The sequence below is a fragment of the Maylandia zebra genome, linkage group LG16, assembly GCF_041146795.1.
Source record: "Maylandia zebra isolate NMK-2024a linkage group LG16, Mzebra_GT3a, whole genome shotgun sequence".
Lineage (NCBI taxonomy): Eukaryota > Metazoa > Chordata > Actinopteri > Cichliformes > Cichlidae > Maylandia > Maylandia zebra.
In genome coordinates this window covers 21,735,380-21,754,099 of record NC_135182.1, presented here as the reverse complement: position 1 = coordinate 21,754,099, position 18,720 = coordinate 21,735,380, and the positions used below count along the sequence as shown (strand labels likewise).

The 18,720-nt window shown below is 38.1% G+C and overlaps 1 protein-coding gene across 4 annotated transcripts in view; it reads right to left on the bottom strand.

Annotated features, from left to right (window-relative positions):
* kcnh7 (potassium voltage-gated channel subfamily H member 7) overlaps window positions 1-18,720 on the bottom strand; it is a 42,231-nt gene continuing 23,511 nt past the window's right edge. The window contains exons 7-15 of one of the 4 annotated variants that reach the window (XM_076875031.1): window positions 14,739-15,138; window positions 14,287-14,486; window positions 12,498-12,750; window positions 10,256-10,470; window positions 10,031-10,118; window positions 9,710-9,871; window positions 7,196-7,352; window positions 3,899-4,079; window positions 1-3,619 (exon numbers count right to left, since the gene is read on the bottom strand). In XM_076875031.1, coding sequence (XP_076731146.1) covers window positions 3,332-3,619; window positions 3,899-4,079; window positions 7,196-7,352; window positions 9,710-9,871; window positions 10,031-10,118; window positions 10,256-10,470; window positions 12,498-12,750; window positions 14,287-14,486; window positions 14,739-15,138 — 1,944 coding nt within the window. In that variant the 3' untranslated portion in view covers window positions 1-3,331. Of the gene's footprint in view, window positions 3,620-3,898; window positions 4,080-7,195; window positions 7,353-9,709; window positions 9,872-10,030; window positions 10,119-10,255; window positions 10,471-12,497; window positions 12,751-13,751; window positions 14,119-14,286; window positions 14,487-14,738; window positions 15,139-18,720 lie in introns of those variants that run through there. The other 3 variants (XM_076875032.1, XM_076875033.1, XM_076875034.1) reach the window with 3 other exon arrangements.

Sequence of the window (18,720 nt, the reverse complement as noted above, 5' to 3'; positions counted from 1 at the left end):
TCCAACTGTGCGTTTTTATTTATTGCTCCCACAGTTTCAAAACTAACATATGCACTACTGTATGTTCTATAGAATACTCAATGTAATTTATTCAGTAAAAAACAAAAAAAACATTTCTGGCAATGGGATGTATTTATTTCCTACAAATGTCTAACAACAACAACCTTCATTGCCAACAGAAAAAAAAACTGTACAGGGACTATATAATTCATTATGTATGGTTATTTATACATAAAGATGCTGTCTTAGCATTTGGATTTGTCATATAGGCACAAGATACTCTCTGGGGTCTGTTTATGCACAAGTACTATGTGTCCTTGTGTCCCGCAGTGCCCCTTCCTCTTCTCCCCCCAACACCTCATCCGAGTAAAGTATGCTGACATCATTTTATATTGTAATGTGCTACTTTGGGCTGACAGGCAGTGCAAAACGGTAAGCATATAGAGACTCAAAAAAATGCATGCTTTGTAGATCCATATGAAAATAAATAAATAAATAACTACAAAACTAATAAGAATTCCCCATAGGCTGCAATAGTATATGTTATATTTCATAGGTAAGTTTTCCCAAACCCTTTAAATCTCAAACCATGATGCACTCATTTAAGTGGCCACTTTCACATTTTTCCCATACAACATAATGTTGACTTAAAAGGAACTCAGATTATTTCAGCTCGTGTGATCTCATATACTAAACCACGGTGTTAAAAAAAACACATGGCATAGTTCCCTATTTAGCCAACCAAAACAGGAAAAACATGCTGTTGGCTGTAAGCAACAACTACAATGAAATGCCACATGGCCCGTAAGTGTTCTTCTGTTCTCCAACAAAGACTGATGGAGCTTATCAGACACTTCGGATGCAGGTGGCTGGCAGATGTGCGCGAGCTAGTCGTTATGGACCATGTTTACGTGTGTTACTATTAAACTGACTAAACCCAAGACTAAACAGTCTTGGGTAACGAAAAGAAAGGGGGGCTGTATTATTTCACCGTCGACCTGAAAAAAGTTGAACAAAATACGCGCTGTAATATCTAGACATTAAGACCAAGACTGTTCCAACAATGTGTCACTTTTTTAATTCACAAACGTTTTTTAAATAACATTCAAATTGCTGTTAATCTTAATATAATCAGGTATGCACGTCTTCATAGTCAGAGTTCCTTTAACACTTTTGAATAATTATATTGTAAGAGAAAAATGAGAAAGTAAGTTATAAGACACAAAACATTTGATATGATTTTTTTCTTTTTCTTTTCTAAATGTAGAAATGTCTATATCATACTTCTCCAAACGGCGAAAAAAAAAAATCTCAAATCTGCATGTTATATTTTTCCAGATAAGTATGTATAGTGTATTCTGTTGGCTTAACATTGTACACCAGGTGCACATTAGTCATTGCAGTAATAAAGCACATTGTTTATAGAAGAAAACCATAGTCTTTTTTTTTGATACTGTACAGTATATTGCAGTGCAATTGTCCATAACCCCTGAGTCACACTTCAGAGAAGACAGGCATACAACATACATCAGAAAACTCTTATTTGTAATAATGCTGTATTACACTAATGGCTACAGAAGACTTATATTTCTTTCATATACAGACTCATTACTCCCAAAGCCTGGAATGTTTTTATGTGCCCACACAGACTTTACACTCTAAACGGGCTCTAACATTAATGACCAGGCTCATCCGTGACTGTTGCATCATGTAAGATAACCTCCACTGTCCTCAGTGCCTCAGCGTCAGGTGCTAGGAACTGCATTCTGCAAATGGAGAAAGAAAAGCTGTGCCGTCATTTTTCTGTTGTGAAAAAGCCACCTCCTCACGTTTCCGGTGCTCACGTGTTTTGATAGCAGTGCAGGTACCTATGACTCGCTCACATCTTTGTTTCCAAGTCTCAGGTTGGACAGGTTAACTGCCTAAACAAACATGTCTGTATTCAGCTGCTGCCAGCCAGCCTTGGTAACAGTAATGGGTTGGCTCCTTTCAGCGTTCACAATATTTTAGTTGAGGTTTTCATGTGTTCTTGTCTGCTGCTCTGAAGTATAACAAGCAACAATGATCACTTGCATTGAACTTTGGCAGAGAGTAATACAGTTGCGGCTCTCTGTTGACACCCAGCGTCTGGAGAGATAACCTTTCCCTCTTCAGACTACAGGCATGAAAGGATTGAAAAAAGGCTCGATGGGGTTGTTGGCAAATTCTTGTGTAAAGACTTTTAATTTGCTTGGCAGTGTGTGTTAGTCCTGGCTTTCTACAGCCTCCGCTCTCTGTGGATTCTGCACTTGAGTACTGGTAGTATGTTAGTTAGCTTAAAACTAGCACCTTATCCACCAGATGACCCACTTTTGTCACTTTTAAATGACTCACACCTATTGCTCATAAGATGTTATGAAATGCTAGTACAGTAAGTAGTCGTGGTGCCACCATCACCTTCAACTTGTTTTTTGAGAGTATGTTTTTTCCACAAGTTCCTCTATTTTTTTGTATCTTTCTTAATACTTTCCATGAATGTTCATCATCCACAGACCCCTCACTGAGGAACAGCTGGCTGCTGTTATGCACTGCACCTCCCGGTGTTTTTGGCAATTCTGCTGCAGAACCTGGTGAGTTATTGTATCCACTGTGGGGAGGTGGAGATGCCAGTCTTTCCCTGGTTTTGCAGATACCAGCAGGAGGAACCCTATTTGTCTGATGACTGGAGCCTGTCTACTGTGAGGTAGGTCAGTCGGCTCTTCTTGCTTACACTTGGAGCTAGTGTCACTATCCACACCTTCGATTTTGCCCAAGCCACATAGCCCATGCTAGTGTGACCAACTGTGTGGGAACATAAAATGCTGCAATAGTGTGTCTGCAAAAAACACAAAGTCCGTTAACTAGAAAAGCATTTGCAAAACACATTGGTTGTGTATTTCTATCACAACCTAGTGGAGACCAGCATTCTTGCAGAGTAAGAAGAATTTAATTAAAAATGCTGAAATGCTGTCCTCATGGGTTAAATAGGTGCATCAAGATTAAGTGGGCATCACCATGTAAGTTTAAAGAGCAAAAATGAATGAGGATGATTATGGATTCAATCCTGTTTTGACAGAACTACTGTTAAAATATGTAACTATTGTTACATATTATACTGGCAGCTGCAGGAATAGTTTCTTAATTCCGTGTCAACCACGTAAAACAGTGTTTTGTCTTCATGCACAATGTAAGAACATCTCATTTCTAATACCAAGCCACAGATGACTGTGCCAGCATGCTGATAAAAGAAACTGCTACTTAGTAATTACAGCATTACAACCTCAATATTAGAATACCGTGCTGCAGAAAAGATTTATGGCCTTGGAGACTCTTGGTCTGAGGCAGGTTTATGGAGTCCAGTGGCATTGAGGTTGGAGTCTGAAGGTGACATGGAAGAAGAGGAAGCAGGGTTTTCAGGTGGAAGAAGGATCAGTGCTGACTGTTGATGCCCTGTGGATGGTTGTTGATGCTGTTGTGCCTCTGTATGTCTCTGCACAAGAAATTCTTTAAGGCTGTCCTCAGTGGGTGCATTCACACTGGCCAAGCTCAACACAGAGTCTTTAGATTCCTGAATGGTGCTCCCTAGTTTTTGGTTGGGGGCCTAAAAAAACAGTTTTTGACAATAATAAGATCTTAGTTGCCTGTGCTGGGGTAAATAATCTCATTATATATATATACATTTAATATCCTGTTTCAGATGTGAAATTATATTTACCCTTAAAACACAACTGTATTTGTAGAAAAACAAACAAACCAACAGATGTGACATTTAGTTTAACAGTATGAAAAAGTGAAGGGAAAGGTCTCAATGTGTACATAAGTGGAAAACAAATGCTCTATGTAAAATAATGTCTACCAACTAAAGTGATGGCATCCTTACTTGAGTTCCTGCAGAGCTAAAGAAATGGCTTGCATTCAGAGCAGCCGGCTGAACCTTCACTGCAGATCTGTGATAGTCTGGATTAGCAGTCACAGTGCTGTAGGCAGGCGGTCCCAGAGTTGGTTGCCTCTGCAGCAGCTGCAGGATCGCCTGCATATCAGATAACAGCTGAGATTCTAGCCTAAAAAAAAAAAAGGACTGATGAGCAAAAACAGACAGATATACTGTATAATATTAGCAAAAGATAAGTATGAAAAGAAAGAGTATTTACGTAACTCGGACAGTGTGAACCTAACTGTGTGTGACAATGGCTGAAAGCACACTCAGATGTGCTTCACTGAGCACTAGATGGAGCCGTTGCTCTGGACAAAATTAAGAGACGGCAACGGTGTGGAAACATTCTGTCAAAGCAATAGATGAAAGACATTGCCCCTGCTAGGAGCGATAATGAGCTTTGTGTGGGACATGTGAATTCTGCATTTACTGTGCAAATAACTATTATACTCATCTGGTAAATCTAATTAAGTCTAGATTTGATCAAAGTTCTATATTTAGGACTTAAGGCAAAAAACCCCAAACCCAACGTGTATTCCATCTAATGCACAAAGACACTGTCAGCCTTTTTGTTTTCCTCATTTAATATGCTGTGGCTCATGAGACACTAAGTAAAAGCAGCCGCACAGTATTTTTCAGCGTACCAAACAATATTTTTCTTGGCTATTTACATAGATGTGTAAAAGAGAAAGGCCACACCGACATTTTTTTCCTGCCACATATGCTTTCAGACTAGTCTAAGCCACAAAAACACCAAAATGACAGAGAAGTGCTGCTCATCCTGCAGCCAGCCAGCATTAAAAAAACAAGGTCAGGTATAGTGCAGTGGATAAAATGCCTTATTTGTGCTTAATAAAATGAGCTTGCCCAGTATTTCAGGCACCCTGATGCGATCTTTCATTCTCTGTGATAATTCCAGCTAAAAATACCATCTGCTGTTCATTTGCATGTCCGTTTCAGGTGGCTGCTGACTGTAGGTGTGATTCTGAAACTACTGCCAAAGATGTGTTTCTACATTCCAGGAATGACAAAAATAAAATCTATTCATTTTAGGGAAGGTAAAGTACAACGTAGCTGCTAGAAATCAATCTCACCATTTTGTTTCTATCATTATAAATTGTTTCAGGCACATTTTTTTCTGAGCGCTCCTTTACCATATAAAGACTTTAGTACCAGGTCATTCTCAAGTTTGATTTGCACCGGTCCTACAATGTTGCATCCTGCTTCCATTAGATCCAACCTCCCACTCCAAGTCCGACAACGACTTCTGCCAGCTAGTTGCCGTCCTCCACCTACTCCTTCACATTTGGTGTAGCCTACTTTTAGCAGTGTGGGAGGTGACATCTTAAAAGAATAAAGCACTGCCTTATCATTTACTGAAATTAATAATAGCATTTATCTGAAAATGCAATGATAAATAAGAATAGTGACAAATATACCGATGCTGTCGCCACAGAACATACCAGAAAATGCTCTAGACTAAAAGACTACCCGAATATTTTTGTGCACAGTGAAAATCCATCATACATTCAATATCCGCTCAAATTAGACAATGCAATTGATAGATAAATCCATTCTTTCTGTTTTTAAGAACTACTATTAATGTTATATATGTAGACTTGAAGACAGTAGAAAAAATAACAACCAATTGAACAAACAGACAAATACATAAACACATAATGCCTCTAGATAAGGCTGCTTCTCTCCCAAATCAGTTTTACAGAATGTTTTGAAAAAATGGAAAAGGCTCCATTTAAAGCCACCATGAGTCACAAGTGAAAATTTGTGACTTTTATGGTGCGCTCGGTTGCTGTAATGTCAGACGTTACATCAGCAGTAGCTATGGTTTACAAATGAGATTTAGATGTTGAATGGAGAAAGTGAGGGGAACAGAGAGGAGCCTTTACCCTGCACTTAAAACTGGAAAAAATATTCCACTCTGCTCCTTCTGAGTCATTTTAAGTGAAATGTTCACTCATATGACTCCATGCATTTTTAATGGGCAGACTGTTGAATCTACCAGTTCAACTGCTGGGTAACAAAAATAACTAATTAGCAAATTACACAGCAGCAACTCAATGCATTTAGTCATGCAGACATGGTCAGGTTGACCGGCTGAAGTTCAAACTGAGCGGTTGGGGAAAAAAGGTGGTTTAAGGGACTTTGAACATGGTATGGTTGTTGGTGACAGATGGGCTGCTGGTATTTCAGAATTTCTACTAATCTATTGACATTTTCTCACACAACCATCTCTTTACAGAGACTGGTATGAAAAAGAGAAAATATCCAGTGAGCAGCACTTCTCTAGATGGAAATGCCAGAGTTCAGAGGAGAATCGCCTGGCTGCTTTGAGCTGATAGGATGGCAACAGAGACTCAAATAACCACTCACTATAGCCAAGGTTTGCAAAAGAGTATCTCTGAATGAGAACCGTGTTGAACCTTGAAACAGATGAGTTACAAGAGCTGAAGACCAGATCATGTGCCATTCCTGTCAAATAAAGACAGGGAACTGAAGCCTCAATTCACATAGGTTCATCAAAATTTGACAACAGAAGATCAGAAAAATGTTGCTTGATCTAACAAGTGTCGATTTCTGTAGCAACAACTGGATGGTTGGGTCAGAATTTGGCATAAACATGAAAGCATTGATCCATCCTGTGTTGTATAAATGTTTCAGGTTGCTGGTGGTGTAATGGTGTGGGAGATATGTGGAGCAACTGAGTGCTATCATGTCAACATAGGCCAAAAAAGACAACTTCAGTAAAGGAATGCCCCTGGATAAATGTAAAAAATGTAATCCTATTTTCTTCAGAACAAGTAGAGTTCCAACTTTAACTTCAAAGTTAACCTAAACTTTTCACATTAAAATTAAAGGAGAGAAGTTTTAACATCATTTACTTAAGTAAATTTAGACAATAATCTAGAAATACCGTCCAAAACAGCAACTCTTTGCACCATCTGATAAGATGCTGCACTGTTTCCAAACAGAGATGTGCTAAGCGCAACTGGTAAGTTTAAATGAGAAGAGAAATTTCTGCAATTTCATGTGGCGCCACACGTGAGCTGTGTGGCTGAAATGGCAAACCATTGGTAAAAGAAAAAGGGTTAGTCAAAAAAAAGAAGAAGAAAAAAAACAAGCACTGTTATTCACACTAGAAAAGTTCACATTTTCGGGTAATTCATAGTTTATGACAGCAAAGTGAAGCTCAACCATCTGCATGCTGACTCTAAAAATATGTACCTGTTTAAATGGTCCTGAAGCTGACCTAAGCGTTGTTCCACCTCTCCATATGTGATTTCACTGGCAGAATTATCATCCTCTCTCAGGTCCTGGAACTGCGCTGACTCATCCAGGTAGTCTGTAGGCTTCTTACAGGCCCATTTATCACAGCACAGATCTGGAGGACCAAACCAACATGCATGATTTACATCCTCACTTGCAGGTCAGAGCAACGTCATCACTAAACATTACTAAAATAGAATATAATTAATCTCTACAGCAAAGCTGTGTGTAGATCCTTTGTTGTAATTTATCACACTGCTATACCAGGAGAATTATTATATCGGTGTTTTCCAGTTGCAAACTAACCCTGTTATCTCTGTTTGGCACATGGTAGTATTTAACCTGCTGTCTAGTGATATGTGTGGAGCCTCTTTTGTTGTTTTAAACAGAGGGGTGGTTAATTTGGTGATTAAGTTATCTCACTGAACAGACTGTGCAGGTGGCTTTGCACTAATACAATGAGTTGCATAGATTTGTTTAGAGTTTGGGCTGAGGGTGCATTGACAGTCGTTCTCTCGGTCCGACTTTGTATCACGTAGAACCCCAGCTCCAAAACAGTTGGGATACTGGGTACATTTTAACTGGGTAAATTTATTTTATTTTCAATAAAACATAGAAAATCAGGTCATTTTAAATTTGATTATAGCACATATAAACAACAGCACATGGCCTATTGAATCATGCCATTATTTATTTAAAAAAAAAGAAGCCAAAATATAAAAATGGTGTGTGGAAAAACCAAGTATATCCCATGATTCAGCACTTTTACAGCAGCAGTAACGTAAAGTAATTTGAAGTAATTGTTTTCTGTATGACCTTATCAGTCTCTCATATCATTGCGGGGGAATTTTGGCCCACTCTTCTTTACATCATTGCTTCAATTTGCTGAGCTTTGCAGGCATTTGTTTATACACAGCTCTCTTAAGGTCATATCACAGCATTTCAATCAGGCCGAGGTCTGAACTTTGACTGGGCCATTACTGCATCTTGATTCTTTTCTTTTTCAGCCATTCTGTTGCAGATTTTCTGCTGTGCTTGGGGTCATTGTCCTGTTACATGATTCAGTTTTGCTTTAACTGTTGGACAGATGAGTTCACACTTGACTCTAGAATACTTTGGTATGCAGAGGAGTTTAAATGACTGCAAGATACTCAGGTCCTGTGGCTGCAAAATAAGCCCAAATCCTCACCTTCCTACCCTCGATTTGGCAGTTGGTAATACACTGTGTTTGGTTTTCACCAAATGTGGTGTTGTGCATTGTTATCTGGTTTAAATGATGGTTTGTTTACAAGAAGCTCTACAAACTTAACCTTGCAATTTACAATTTCTCTGATTTAGTAGTGTGTCCACTCCTGGAATGACTGGCAACTGTCTTGAATGTTTACCACTTATGAATAATCTTTGTCACTGTAGAATGATGGACGTAAAGTATTTTGGAAATGGCTTTATTACCCCTTTCAGACTAATAAACTGCAGCAATTGGTTCTGAGACCACTGCTGATGTCTTCCCTCCTCAGCTGAGCAGTTGCTGCTTTTGGTCCCAAAGTCACGGCTATGGCCAAGCGTTCTCTGTTGCAGCGCCACTGCTTTGGAATAACCTTCCTCTCCATATTAGACAGGCTACATCAGTGCCAGTTTTTAAGTCTTTATTAAAAAACTATTTTTATTCTCTGGCTTTTAACTCTGTGGGTAACTGATATTTTTTTTAATGTTCTTTTTTATTGCTATGTCTGGTTTTATTACTATGTGCATATTAGTATTGTACAGCACTTTGGTCTACCAGGTGTGTTTTTAAAGTGCTATATAAATAAATAAATGATGATGATGATGATGAAACGAGCAAACTGTCAAAAGTTATTTTCTACAGAGATAACTTGCACGGGCTGATGATTTTTTGTCTGAAGGACTGCAGTTGCATGCTGTTCCTTTTCCACCTGCACTTATAAAATTGTCTTCAAAAGAATATTAAATGTAGAATAATTTGCGGATGGAATCATATCAATAGTGATCTACAGCATGTAAGGCATTTGTCTGGATACTGGACTAGAAAAAAAAATTAAGAAAAACTGCAAGACCCTGCAGCTCTTCATATGCATGTCTGCAAGGGAGAATAATGCAGTCTTAAGTCTATGATTTTTGAGACAGATGACATCCTGTCTCTTAGAATTATAATCAGCTGAGCAGCATTTTGGCAGAAGGCAACCTAAATATTTAAATTCCCAAGTTTTTGCTCAAAGCAACTCTAGAAGCCTGGGAACATCCCAACACTCTCCACACAACCAGTCACCCTCTTAGAGCTGCTAATGCAGCGTCAAAGACATTGTCCCTCAGTGTCTTCCCACCACTCACATTAGTGTTTGTCCTACAAATATTCATCACGATTTGCAACACTGCTTTGAAAGTTCTTGCCAAAAAAGCTACAATTTTATCCACCAGATATTTACAATTCATCTGTAAGACAAGATCTGTTACCTTCAAAAGGTGGTTTTCTGTCCAAGCTGTCTCTGACAATAACGTCTGAGTCTAGGCCTGGAACTGTGAGTGAAGAGCGACCCAGAACTACTGAAGATCTCTTTAGGCACGAGTTAGACTCTCTCTCCCTTTGAACTTCTTTAACCATTTCTTTGCTTTCCCCTGTAGAATGGCAATCAGCAGGAGTCAGTGGAATAACACCATATCCCATAGAGGACAGACTTTTGCATATCGGAGCACCAATCCATGAATAATAACAAAGAAAAAAATTTGCAGCCACAAAGCATGCTTGACAAGGTTCTCCTGTATGTTTCTACTGACCTTTAGACAGATCTGCTGTGAAAGAGATTCTTCTTTTCACATTTTTATTTCCCTCACCATCTGAATCACTTTCTTTGACACTACAGGGCTGCAAAATTAAAATGCTTCAATCAGAAAATGTGTCAGTTACCAAGAATAAACAAAAAAACATAATTTAGGCAAATTACAATATGAATACTTGTTATCAAAACACCCATTAAACACATAGGTCCAAAATGTTCTTACATTATCTGCCTTGGTGGAGTCATCTCTCAGGTTGAAAGTAAGCTCCAGGTTGTTGAAGAAGTGATCTGCAAACTCCGGGTACATGTCTAGCACCTCCAGCAAATCTTCTCGCTGAATGGTGCTCAGGTCACAGTAACTCAGAGCCCGCACATCAGCGTTAGACTTTCCAGGCTTGGCATAGAGATGGATCATTTCTCCAAATATGTCATTTTTACCTGGAGGTGACAAACACACAAACAACAGGTAATCTTGACAGTTTTAGTGGGAAGATGTAAAAATGCTGACTTGAGCTACAGTGAGTTCCAAAAAAAGGCATGACGCAGGCATAAATCTCTGCTGCGATTACAATAGGAATTTATTTATCACTCTGATTTCACTAAGGGGCGCAGAGGTGTTTGTTTTTGTGGATAATCAAAATCAGACAGCCTCTAATTTCTGTGTAGATCGTCTCCCAGGGCCGGCACATCAGTTGTCTTTCTATCTTTGATCCATTATTTATGTTGAGGAGTAACTACTAACACGCAGCAGCTTTGATGCGATGGGTAAAGGAGGGCTTGATTGCAATTGACACACTTTACTTGTGCACTTCAAAGGCAATTTTTGCACTGATTTTGGCTATCACATAATTAAGCCAGCTCTTCAGTGAACTTGCAAAAAGTGAAAAAAAACAAAAAAATCTACGGTAAGCTTAGCTTTTAGTCTGGAGAATAAAAGAGCTTCCTTTGCAGAAATAAGGGCCCATTTTCCAAAGGACGAGAGGCCTGGTTTAAAGGGCATCATGAAAAATCCCTTTGTTGGTGTGGGGGGTTCACTAAATGCCAACAGTGTAAGCAGGGGTTCAGAAGAAAGAGATATGATATGCTGGCTGCCAGTGTGCCTTTCACAGCATGCACCGGACACCTTTCGGCCACAGAGGAAAGCCTCACACAGACTGGTGTGTCTCTCCCCCGCACACAAACACAGAGCTCTCCCCACAACGATTGATTAGGATAAGAGATTAATTCCTCACCTGTAGAACAATGCTAATAGCCTTGCTGGAGTCATGATCATTACAAGAGAAAAATACTTTAACACCATGGGCTGACCATTGCCATGTTAGAGGTTGGTATAGTTCCCCATGTGAGAATAAACTATGGCGATGGAGCATTATAATTATGCTTGAGTGGCTTTTCCACGATAATCACTAATAACACGTTTTGTGTGATGCAGCAACCGTTGCGAAGCTGAAACCTCATTCTTTCAGGTGCAGCTTTAGTGAGAATTAATCTCATGAATAATGAATAAAATCTAATCCAGGCCCGGTCTGGAGTGCATGAATGAAGTTTACCCATGAAGAAAAAATAAATAGACATTTTTCCAGTATTGGTATTTTAACATTGATGCATCAAGCTCAGTATCAATACATAAAGAATGAAAAATATAGCTTCAAATTTAGAGCTGCTAGTTGTTTTAGCCAAATCTCCTTTTTACTGACATTATTTTAATACTCTCTATTTTGCAGCTTTAACTCATTTCCCAGTGCTGTCAAAAAAGTGGCACCATTTTCACTGCGTTCTTTGAAACTGCCAGACAACCTTCCATGAGGCCACTTAATAGAAATGCCAGAGTGTCAAACCTGTCACACAAACACCCCAGAACACTCACAGAAAACGAAATGTGAAAACCCACATGAAGGCACATTTTATTTTGAATTTTCTGATGCTAAATACGCCAAGGTCCAGAACATCTGTGCACATTGAATTCACATGTGGGTACTAGAATGTTTCTTGTACAGTATGTGCTTCCTCTCTGACTATATAAACAAAAGGTAAATCTTAAAGATCTTTTTACAAAATCAACAATAAGCTCAAAACAGTATGAGACTAAATTAGACCTGCCTAAAGTTTTAGTTAGCTTGGTGCTGACATTTAACACACAGTCAGCTGAGCGATCTAAATACAACAGGGAGGTGACATTGACTATTACAGTTCATCACATTTCCAGGTGGAGGCAGAGGATTTTATGTGTAGCAGAGACTGACATTATATGCACAAAACTCCTGATAGACATTGGCAAAATGTCAAACAGCACAAAAGAGTTTACTCTGGGTATAAAACATTTCCATACAGGACTTAAATTTAAAAGCTCTTAATCAACTGAGCACCATCCACCCAACCTACTTATTGTAATTGAGACAAAATATCAAATAAACACTAGATGTTAGTACACATCAGTAAAATGATCAACAAGGGGTTGTATTTACCCAGGATAGCTACCACAATGTCATCTTTCAAGATCTCAATAGAACCACGCGACAGAAAATAGAGAGCAGTGAGCACATCACCACCGTGGACCAGAGTGTCTCCGGGAGGCACATGAGCGGAATTGAAGCGCATGGCCAAGGCCCTCAAGCATCCTTTGGTGGCTCCTTGAAAAGCTTTGCAGTTGTCCAGAAGACAACTGTTGAGGTGAAGGCAGATGTCTGCCTGTAGGCACTCGGGAAACCCTTTTAACACCTAAGATGCGGAGAAAAAACAGTAAATAAAGTGCTCAAAACATTTGTTTGATATCCTTACAGAGATGTGTTTCAGAGATAATTGTGACCACATCATCAGATCAGTTTGTCAAGCTTTGTTCTCTCAGATACAAAAGAACACAAGTTAGAAAAAAAAAAGCACTTTCAAAAGAACTTTGTATAGAGGTGGCCTCTAAACTTGTGAGTTTTTAAAGAAAACAAAGCAGCCATACACTTGAGGTGGGCTGACAAATACTAGTATTTTGCAAAGGATGGCACTAAAAGGATACTCTCCCCTGTTGATTTTAAGAATTTAATTAATAGCATAAACACAGGCATGCAAGGAAATGTGAAGTACATGCAGGCTTGAATGGATGCTGCCATTACAGAGAAAGGAGAGCATAAGACATATGAAGATATTATGCATATTTTTCAAAAGAAATAGGCTGTCATGACATTGAAATGATTAATATGAATAAACTACACTATAAGCTGAACCGGTAACAAAGCAGATCAGAATCAAAAGTGTGCTATGCGTTTGCATCTACACCTGTTAATCTAGTGTAGTTATGCACTGAATTCATACTCTGATATATAGAATGTACTGAGTGAGTCCATCAAACACTACGTTTACATAACTTACTAAAGCTGAGATAAAACAAAAGTTGTTTTTTAAAAAATATTGTTGGTTTTTGTTTTATAGCACTAAATCACTGAACAAGAATAATGTAAAGCAAACTTTAGACATTACAATAGTAGAGATGTGGTAAGTATTCAGAAAATTACCAGGAGCTAATTCATGGGAATGTAATGGTTCACAAAAAATGTAACATTTGCCTTTTTTTTTCTTAAATAAAGGATTTATTTAACCGTCATTTTCAAAAATGTACCTGGGAATAGACGTCTACTGGTAAACTTGTACTATTACAATCTCAAATGTGAAAAAAAAATCTTTGTATGTCTCTAAGTTTAATGTCTTCATTTTATTATATTACTTCCTTCCTCATCATCACAGTATCTGTTGGATTTCCTCACACATGTCCAATTAGCCAGTCGGTCACTTTGGTATGTACAGCACCAGTTGTCTACCTCCCATTTATCAGAATGTTTTTGTATTATGCTGTTAATCTTCCAAGGCATTCCCTTCTCGCCTGTCCCCAGTTAGATTTATTTGCTACAATGCCTGACCTTCAGTGTCTGACCTTAACTTTGATTAGAGACTATCATGTTGAACTTCAGTCTACCTCCTGTGTCCTGCATCTGGGTCTTCTAACCCACAGTCTGTAGACAGCATAATGAGGTTCTTATTTTAAACAGTGATCAGACAGAAACCCATTTTAAAAATTTAAAGAAATTAAATATGTACCTCCTGCTCTTACCAATGAAGAGATGTTAATCCAATTGAAAAGCAGACAAGGGAGAGAAAAAAAGCTCTTTTAGTAGCATGTATTTATATTGTCATCAGTGCAATCACTTGTTTTGTTGGATATCCATATCCATTACAGGGACAGGTGGATGAGTGACTTCAGTTATTTACCGTATTCATATCAATGCCATTAGTGTAGGTCCATGAGTGCTGGAAGTACTCTTCCAGCCTTTGCCTCAGAGGGTTGGGAATTTGATGAAAACGGATGAATTCCTTGACCCGTAACATTTGAGCATGATAGCGGGCCGTACCCGAGTAGAGCCTCTGGATGATGGCAGAAACATTTCCAAAAATGCTGGCATACATCAGGGCTGAAATAAAAAAACGCAATGAGTGAAGAGAAGGTACTGTTTTTACTACAGTCAGCATATTTACTGCTGTTACCCATGAAGACACAGGTAATTTGATAAAATGTCAACACATTCTGCTTAAAACATATACAATGTTTTGTGAAGGACCTGGAAAAAAGATAGATTTTTGCTCAAAACCCATTCAAGTGATAACAAAAAGAATGAAATAATGGTAAATTGAAATACAACCTGAAAAGCATATAAAATACTCACAGCCAATCAGCATGACACATATAGAAAAGACCTTCTCTGAGTTGGTGTTGGGGGAAACATTTCCAAATCCCACACTGGTCAGACTGCTGAATGTGAAGTAAAGTGCTGTGACATACTTGTCCTTGATAGAGGGACCAGAGTTAGGATCACTGTAGTTGTATCGCTTTCCAATTGACACGCCCAGATTGTCTAGCCAGCCAATCCTGTGTTCCAAGTAAGGCTTCTCCACATTGCCAATGGCATACCATATACAGGCTAACCAGTGGGCGATAAGGGCAAAGATGCACATGAGCAACATTAGGACTGCAGCTCCGTATTCAGAGTAGCGATCCAGCTTCCTGGCTACACGCACCAATCGCAGAAGCCTTGCTGTCTTCAGCAGGCCAATGAGAGTGGTAGTCTAAAACAAAAATACAATAAGGAAGATTATTAGTAATAGCAACAGTAGTTTGGATGCCAGATCAACGGTTTTAGATATTGCTTCATCATGCTAAAAGATCTGACATGTTATCTACTACTTATCTACTAAACTTGTCTGCATGTGTATTTCCTTTATATTATCAACAAGTCTAAAGCTGTGGGCCAGTTTCACAGTCACTTCACAAACTAATGAGCTTCCTTGAAAGAAAAAACTGGATAAGACACCCCAGAGCTCTTTGGTCAAAGGCAAATTAAGTGAGAAGTAAGGACACCAGCAGCCCATAGATAAATCTTCATTTGTTCAATCCTGAACACAGAGGCACACTCATTTAATGGGTCCCTGGGAGCTGTGTAGCTGCTATGTGTCAATAAGAAATGTGTTAACAACTGTAACTGCAATTCCTATTAAAAGGACCATTTGTTTACCTGACAATTACAGAAGAAAAAGTCCAACAAGAAACAATGACACTTCGTTCATAATCACTTCTTTATATCGTTTACCATTAGTTATCTAAAGGTAAATGAACAAAAATCCACATCATTCTTCTATAAATATTTCAGAATTTCTCTATCTTTTATCAAAATGTTGACAGTCATTGCAGCACAGGTTTACCATTGGTGCAATTTTGGAGGAAATAGGACCGCCACAGTAGTTTCTAACTGAGACTTTAAACTTAAAAAGGGGTTCGATATCTCCCCATCACTGATTTATAATATTAACAAAAATGTACTTTAAAATATTTTCTCACAAAGCAGAAGAAAAAGGTAATATCTTGCATTTCTGCAAACTTCAAATACAGCAGCTTCAGTTTCAATCTGTTATAGTAACCACTCATGGCAGTTTTGAGGCATTTTTGGTAGATTAAGAACACTGAATGAGGGTAAGCTACAATATCTAATTATTGTATATATACAATAACTTATTGTACGTGAGACGCTATACACTATAGCCATATTGTATGTGGCCATAGCGTAAAATAAATGACATTTATTTTTTTACATGCCAAATACTTTATGAGGAACAATGGCATGCACATTTAAAGTTTCTTAGCCCCAGATGCACGTATTTCCTGTTAGCCAGAGATGGGCAGTAACAAACACATACTATACTTAAGTAGAATTTTTATGTATCTATAATACATACCTTTTAACAAATATCTACTTTCTACTACTTCTACTACTACTTTAGGCTTAAACCATTTGAGGGGAGTTATTTCTTGCCACAGCATGCCTTCAAACACCAAACTAATTTGAATCTAAATGGAGGGAACAATAACATATAAAACACAACCTTATTGGTGTATCCCCCACTTGCGCTTATCATACACAAAGAGTTGAAAGAGCCAAAAAACACATAATTTATGCATCATTAATATCACTACACCTAGACGTTAAAGTCAGCCAGAAGCATTGAAGGTGCAGATATCTGTAAGTTGAAGTTACTGTTCTTCCGGATCTATTGCTACACAGCAAGCACAAAGCCAATCACTTCTTTCTTTTTTTGTTTTACATGGCAGCTAATTTCAAAAGCCACATTTCTAGCAGTTAAACAAATATATCGTACACAATGTGTTGCTGAAATTATGATTTTCATTTGCTTTTTAAAGGTTGCTTCATATACTAGTTGTTTTAAATCAGGCAACACTGGCTACTTAAAACAGTCCATTTTAAAACAATGCAGTATGTTGGACCAATGCAAAGCAGCTATAGTGTTCATGGTTAACATCAAGTGTAGCAGACAAATTTAAGGTGATGATGCTGATCAGATTCACTCATTGAATTCTGTCTTTACACTAGATTTATGCTGTTTGGGGTGGGAAATCAGTCAGAGATAGAGCATGTAACCCCAGCTTAAATCTTGTCAAATTGAGTTGGCTAAATCCACAAAGAGCAGCAGCACAGGTCAGTTCATCACAGCCTGTTCACAAAATCTACTGAAGCTCACAACAACAATTATTGTGACTTATTTGTGATTCTTTCCCCCACACTGCTCCACTATAAGTGATCTTAGGGTTCCCATACCAGTTGAATTCCACTTTAACCCTTGATTATCCTCATTTTCCTGTGTGGACGCAAACCGCAATGAAGATAGACAGATGAAATAGAACTGAAATAAAGCCTTCATTCATATCATTGTATTGGTATTATTTTATCATAATATTAATATGACATGAGCTTCAGTTAGCTTTGCGTATAGCAGCTGGTAGAGGAGCAGCTATTTTTTTAATATAATACCTCTTTACTTTAGAGCCTCCACTTTTTTGCTGTTACTTGAGCAACAAAGTTGAATCACTACTTTGTGTACTTCTATGTAATGAATATGTCTACTTTTATCACCTCTACTGTCAGCTATTTTATGATTGTTATTCTTGGCATGTACCAAAATGGTTTCTTGTGAAACACTTATGGGGCATTGGCTATGGGTTAACTAAATTTGTGTCTCTGTGGCCTGTATTTGTTGAATTCAAATCATCCTTTTCTAACCAACACTAGGACAGAACCATTAATTGCCTTAAAGTATTGTAGCAATTGGTGATCATTTTCTCATTCCCTGTCTATACTCTCTTGTTCAATCTCTCCAGTTAAGTCAAGAATTTCTTGGCTGTGCTTTAATTAAAAGTCTGAATGTCAGTCAGATTTAGACAAGGTGTTTAAAGTCAGAAATAATATCACAGGGCCAGTTTTACACTGATAAATCTGAACAGAGATATATACAGAAAAGCCAACACACAAAAAGGGCAGCAAGAGAAAATCAGAGCATCACCGGTCCAGAAAGAAGGAAAAGAAGACTCAGGGAGGAATTTGAACCTCATATCCAAGTGTGATGTAAGGCTGAATGTAATGTTAATGTAAATATATAGGCAGCTCCACAAAGATTTTTTTTGAAGCTTAAAGCACTTAGATGTTTTAAAATGATAGCCTGTGCTTGTCACACTGACTCAAAATTTATTGTCGAAAACATTGCAAATCTATGCTACAGTTTACTTTTTTATGTTTTATTTACTTACTTAAAACTCACTTTCCACTTACAAAGTCCCTTTTCCCCTTAAGTATGTTAGATCTTCATTAAATCTAAAGTCCTAAACTGATTTAAAATGTGAGGCTTATGTTTGCGTATAATTGCAGTGTGATGGTAAATGAACATTAGTCTCCTTCTCAACCGCTAACAGCGCCTGTTTTACTGATAGATGTGATTCATCCAAAAAGAAAAAAAAAACAGACAACTGAAACGTAATCAAAGTGAACTGAATGAAATCACAGCATTAACTGTACCTTCACAGGTAGCTGGGTTTTATGGTTACACAGGGCTACACAGCCTCATCACTCTGTCATTCTACTAATCTCTATCAGAAACAACATTTACAGGTTCAAGTCAGGACAAAGCAACCAAATTCACAATGAAACTGCTGGACACTGGACAGTAGTTTATATAATAAACGTTCTCAAAACATTCAGTTTTTCATATTGCCCAGTTTTGCATGATAACTTTCCCAATATGTTCAATACTATGGTAAAACGAAGTTGTTTTTAAAGCAAACAGACACTGAAATCTATTTCACAT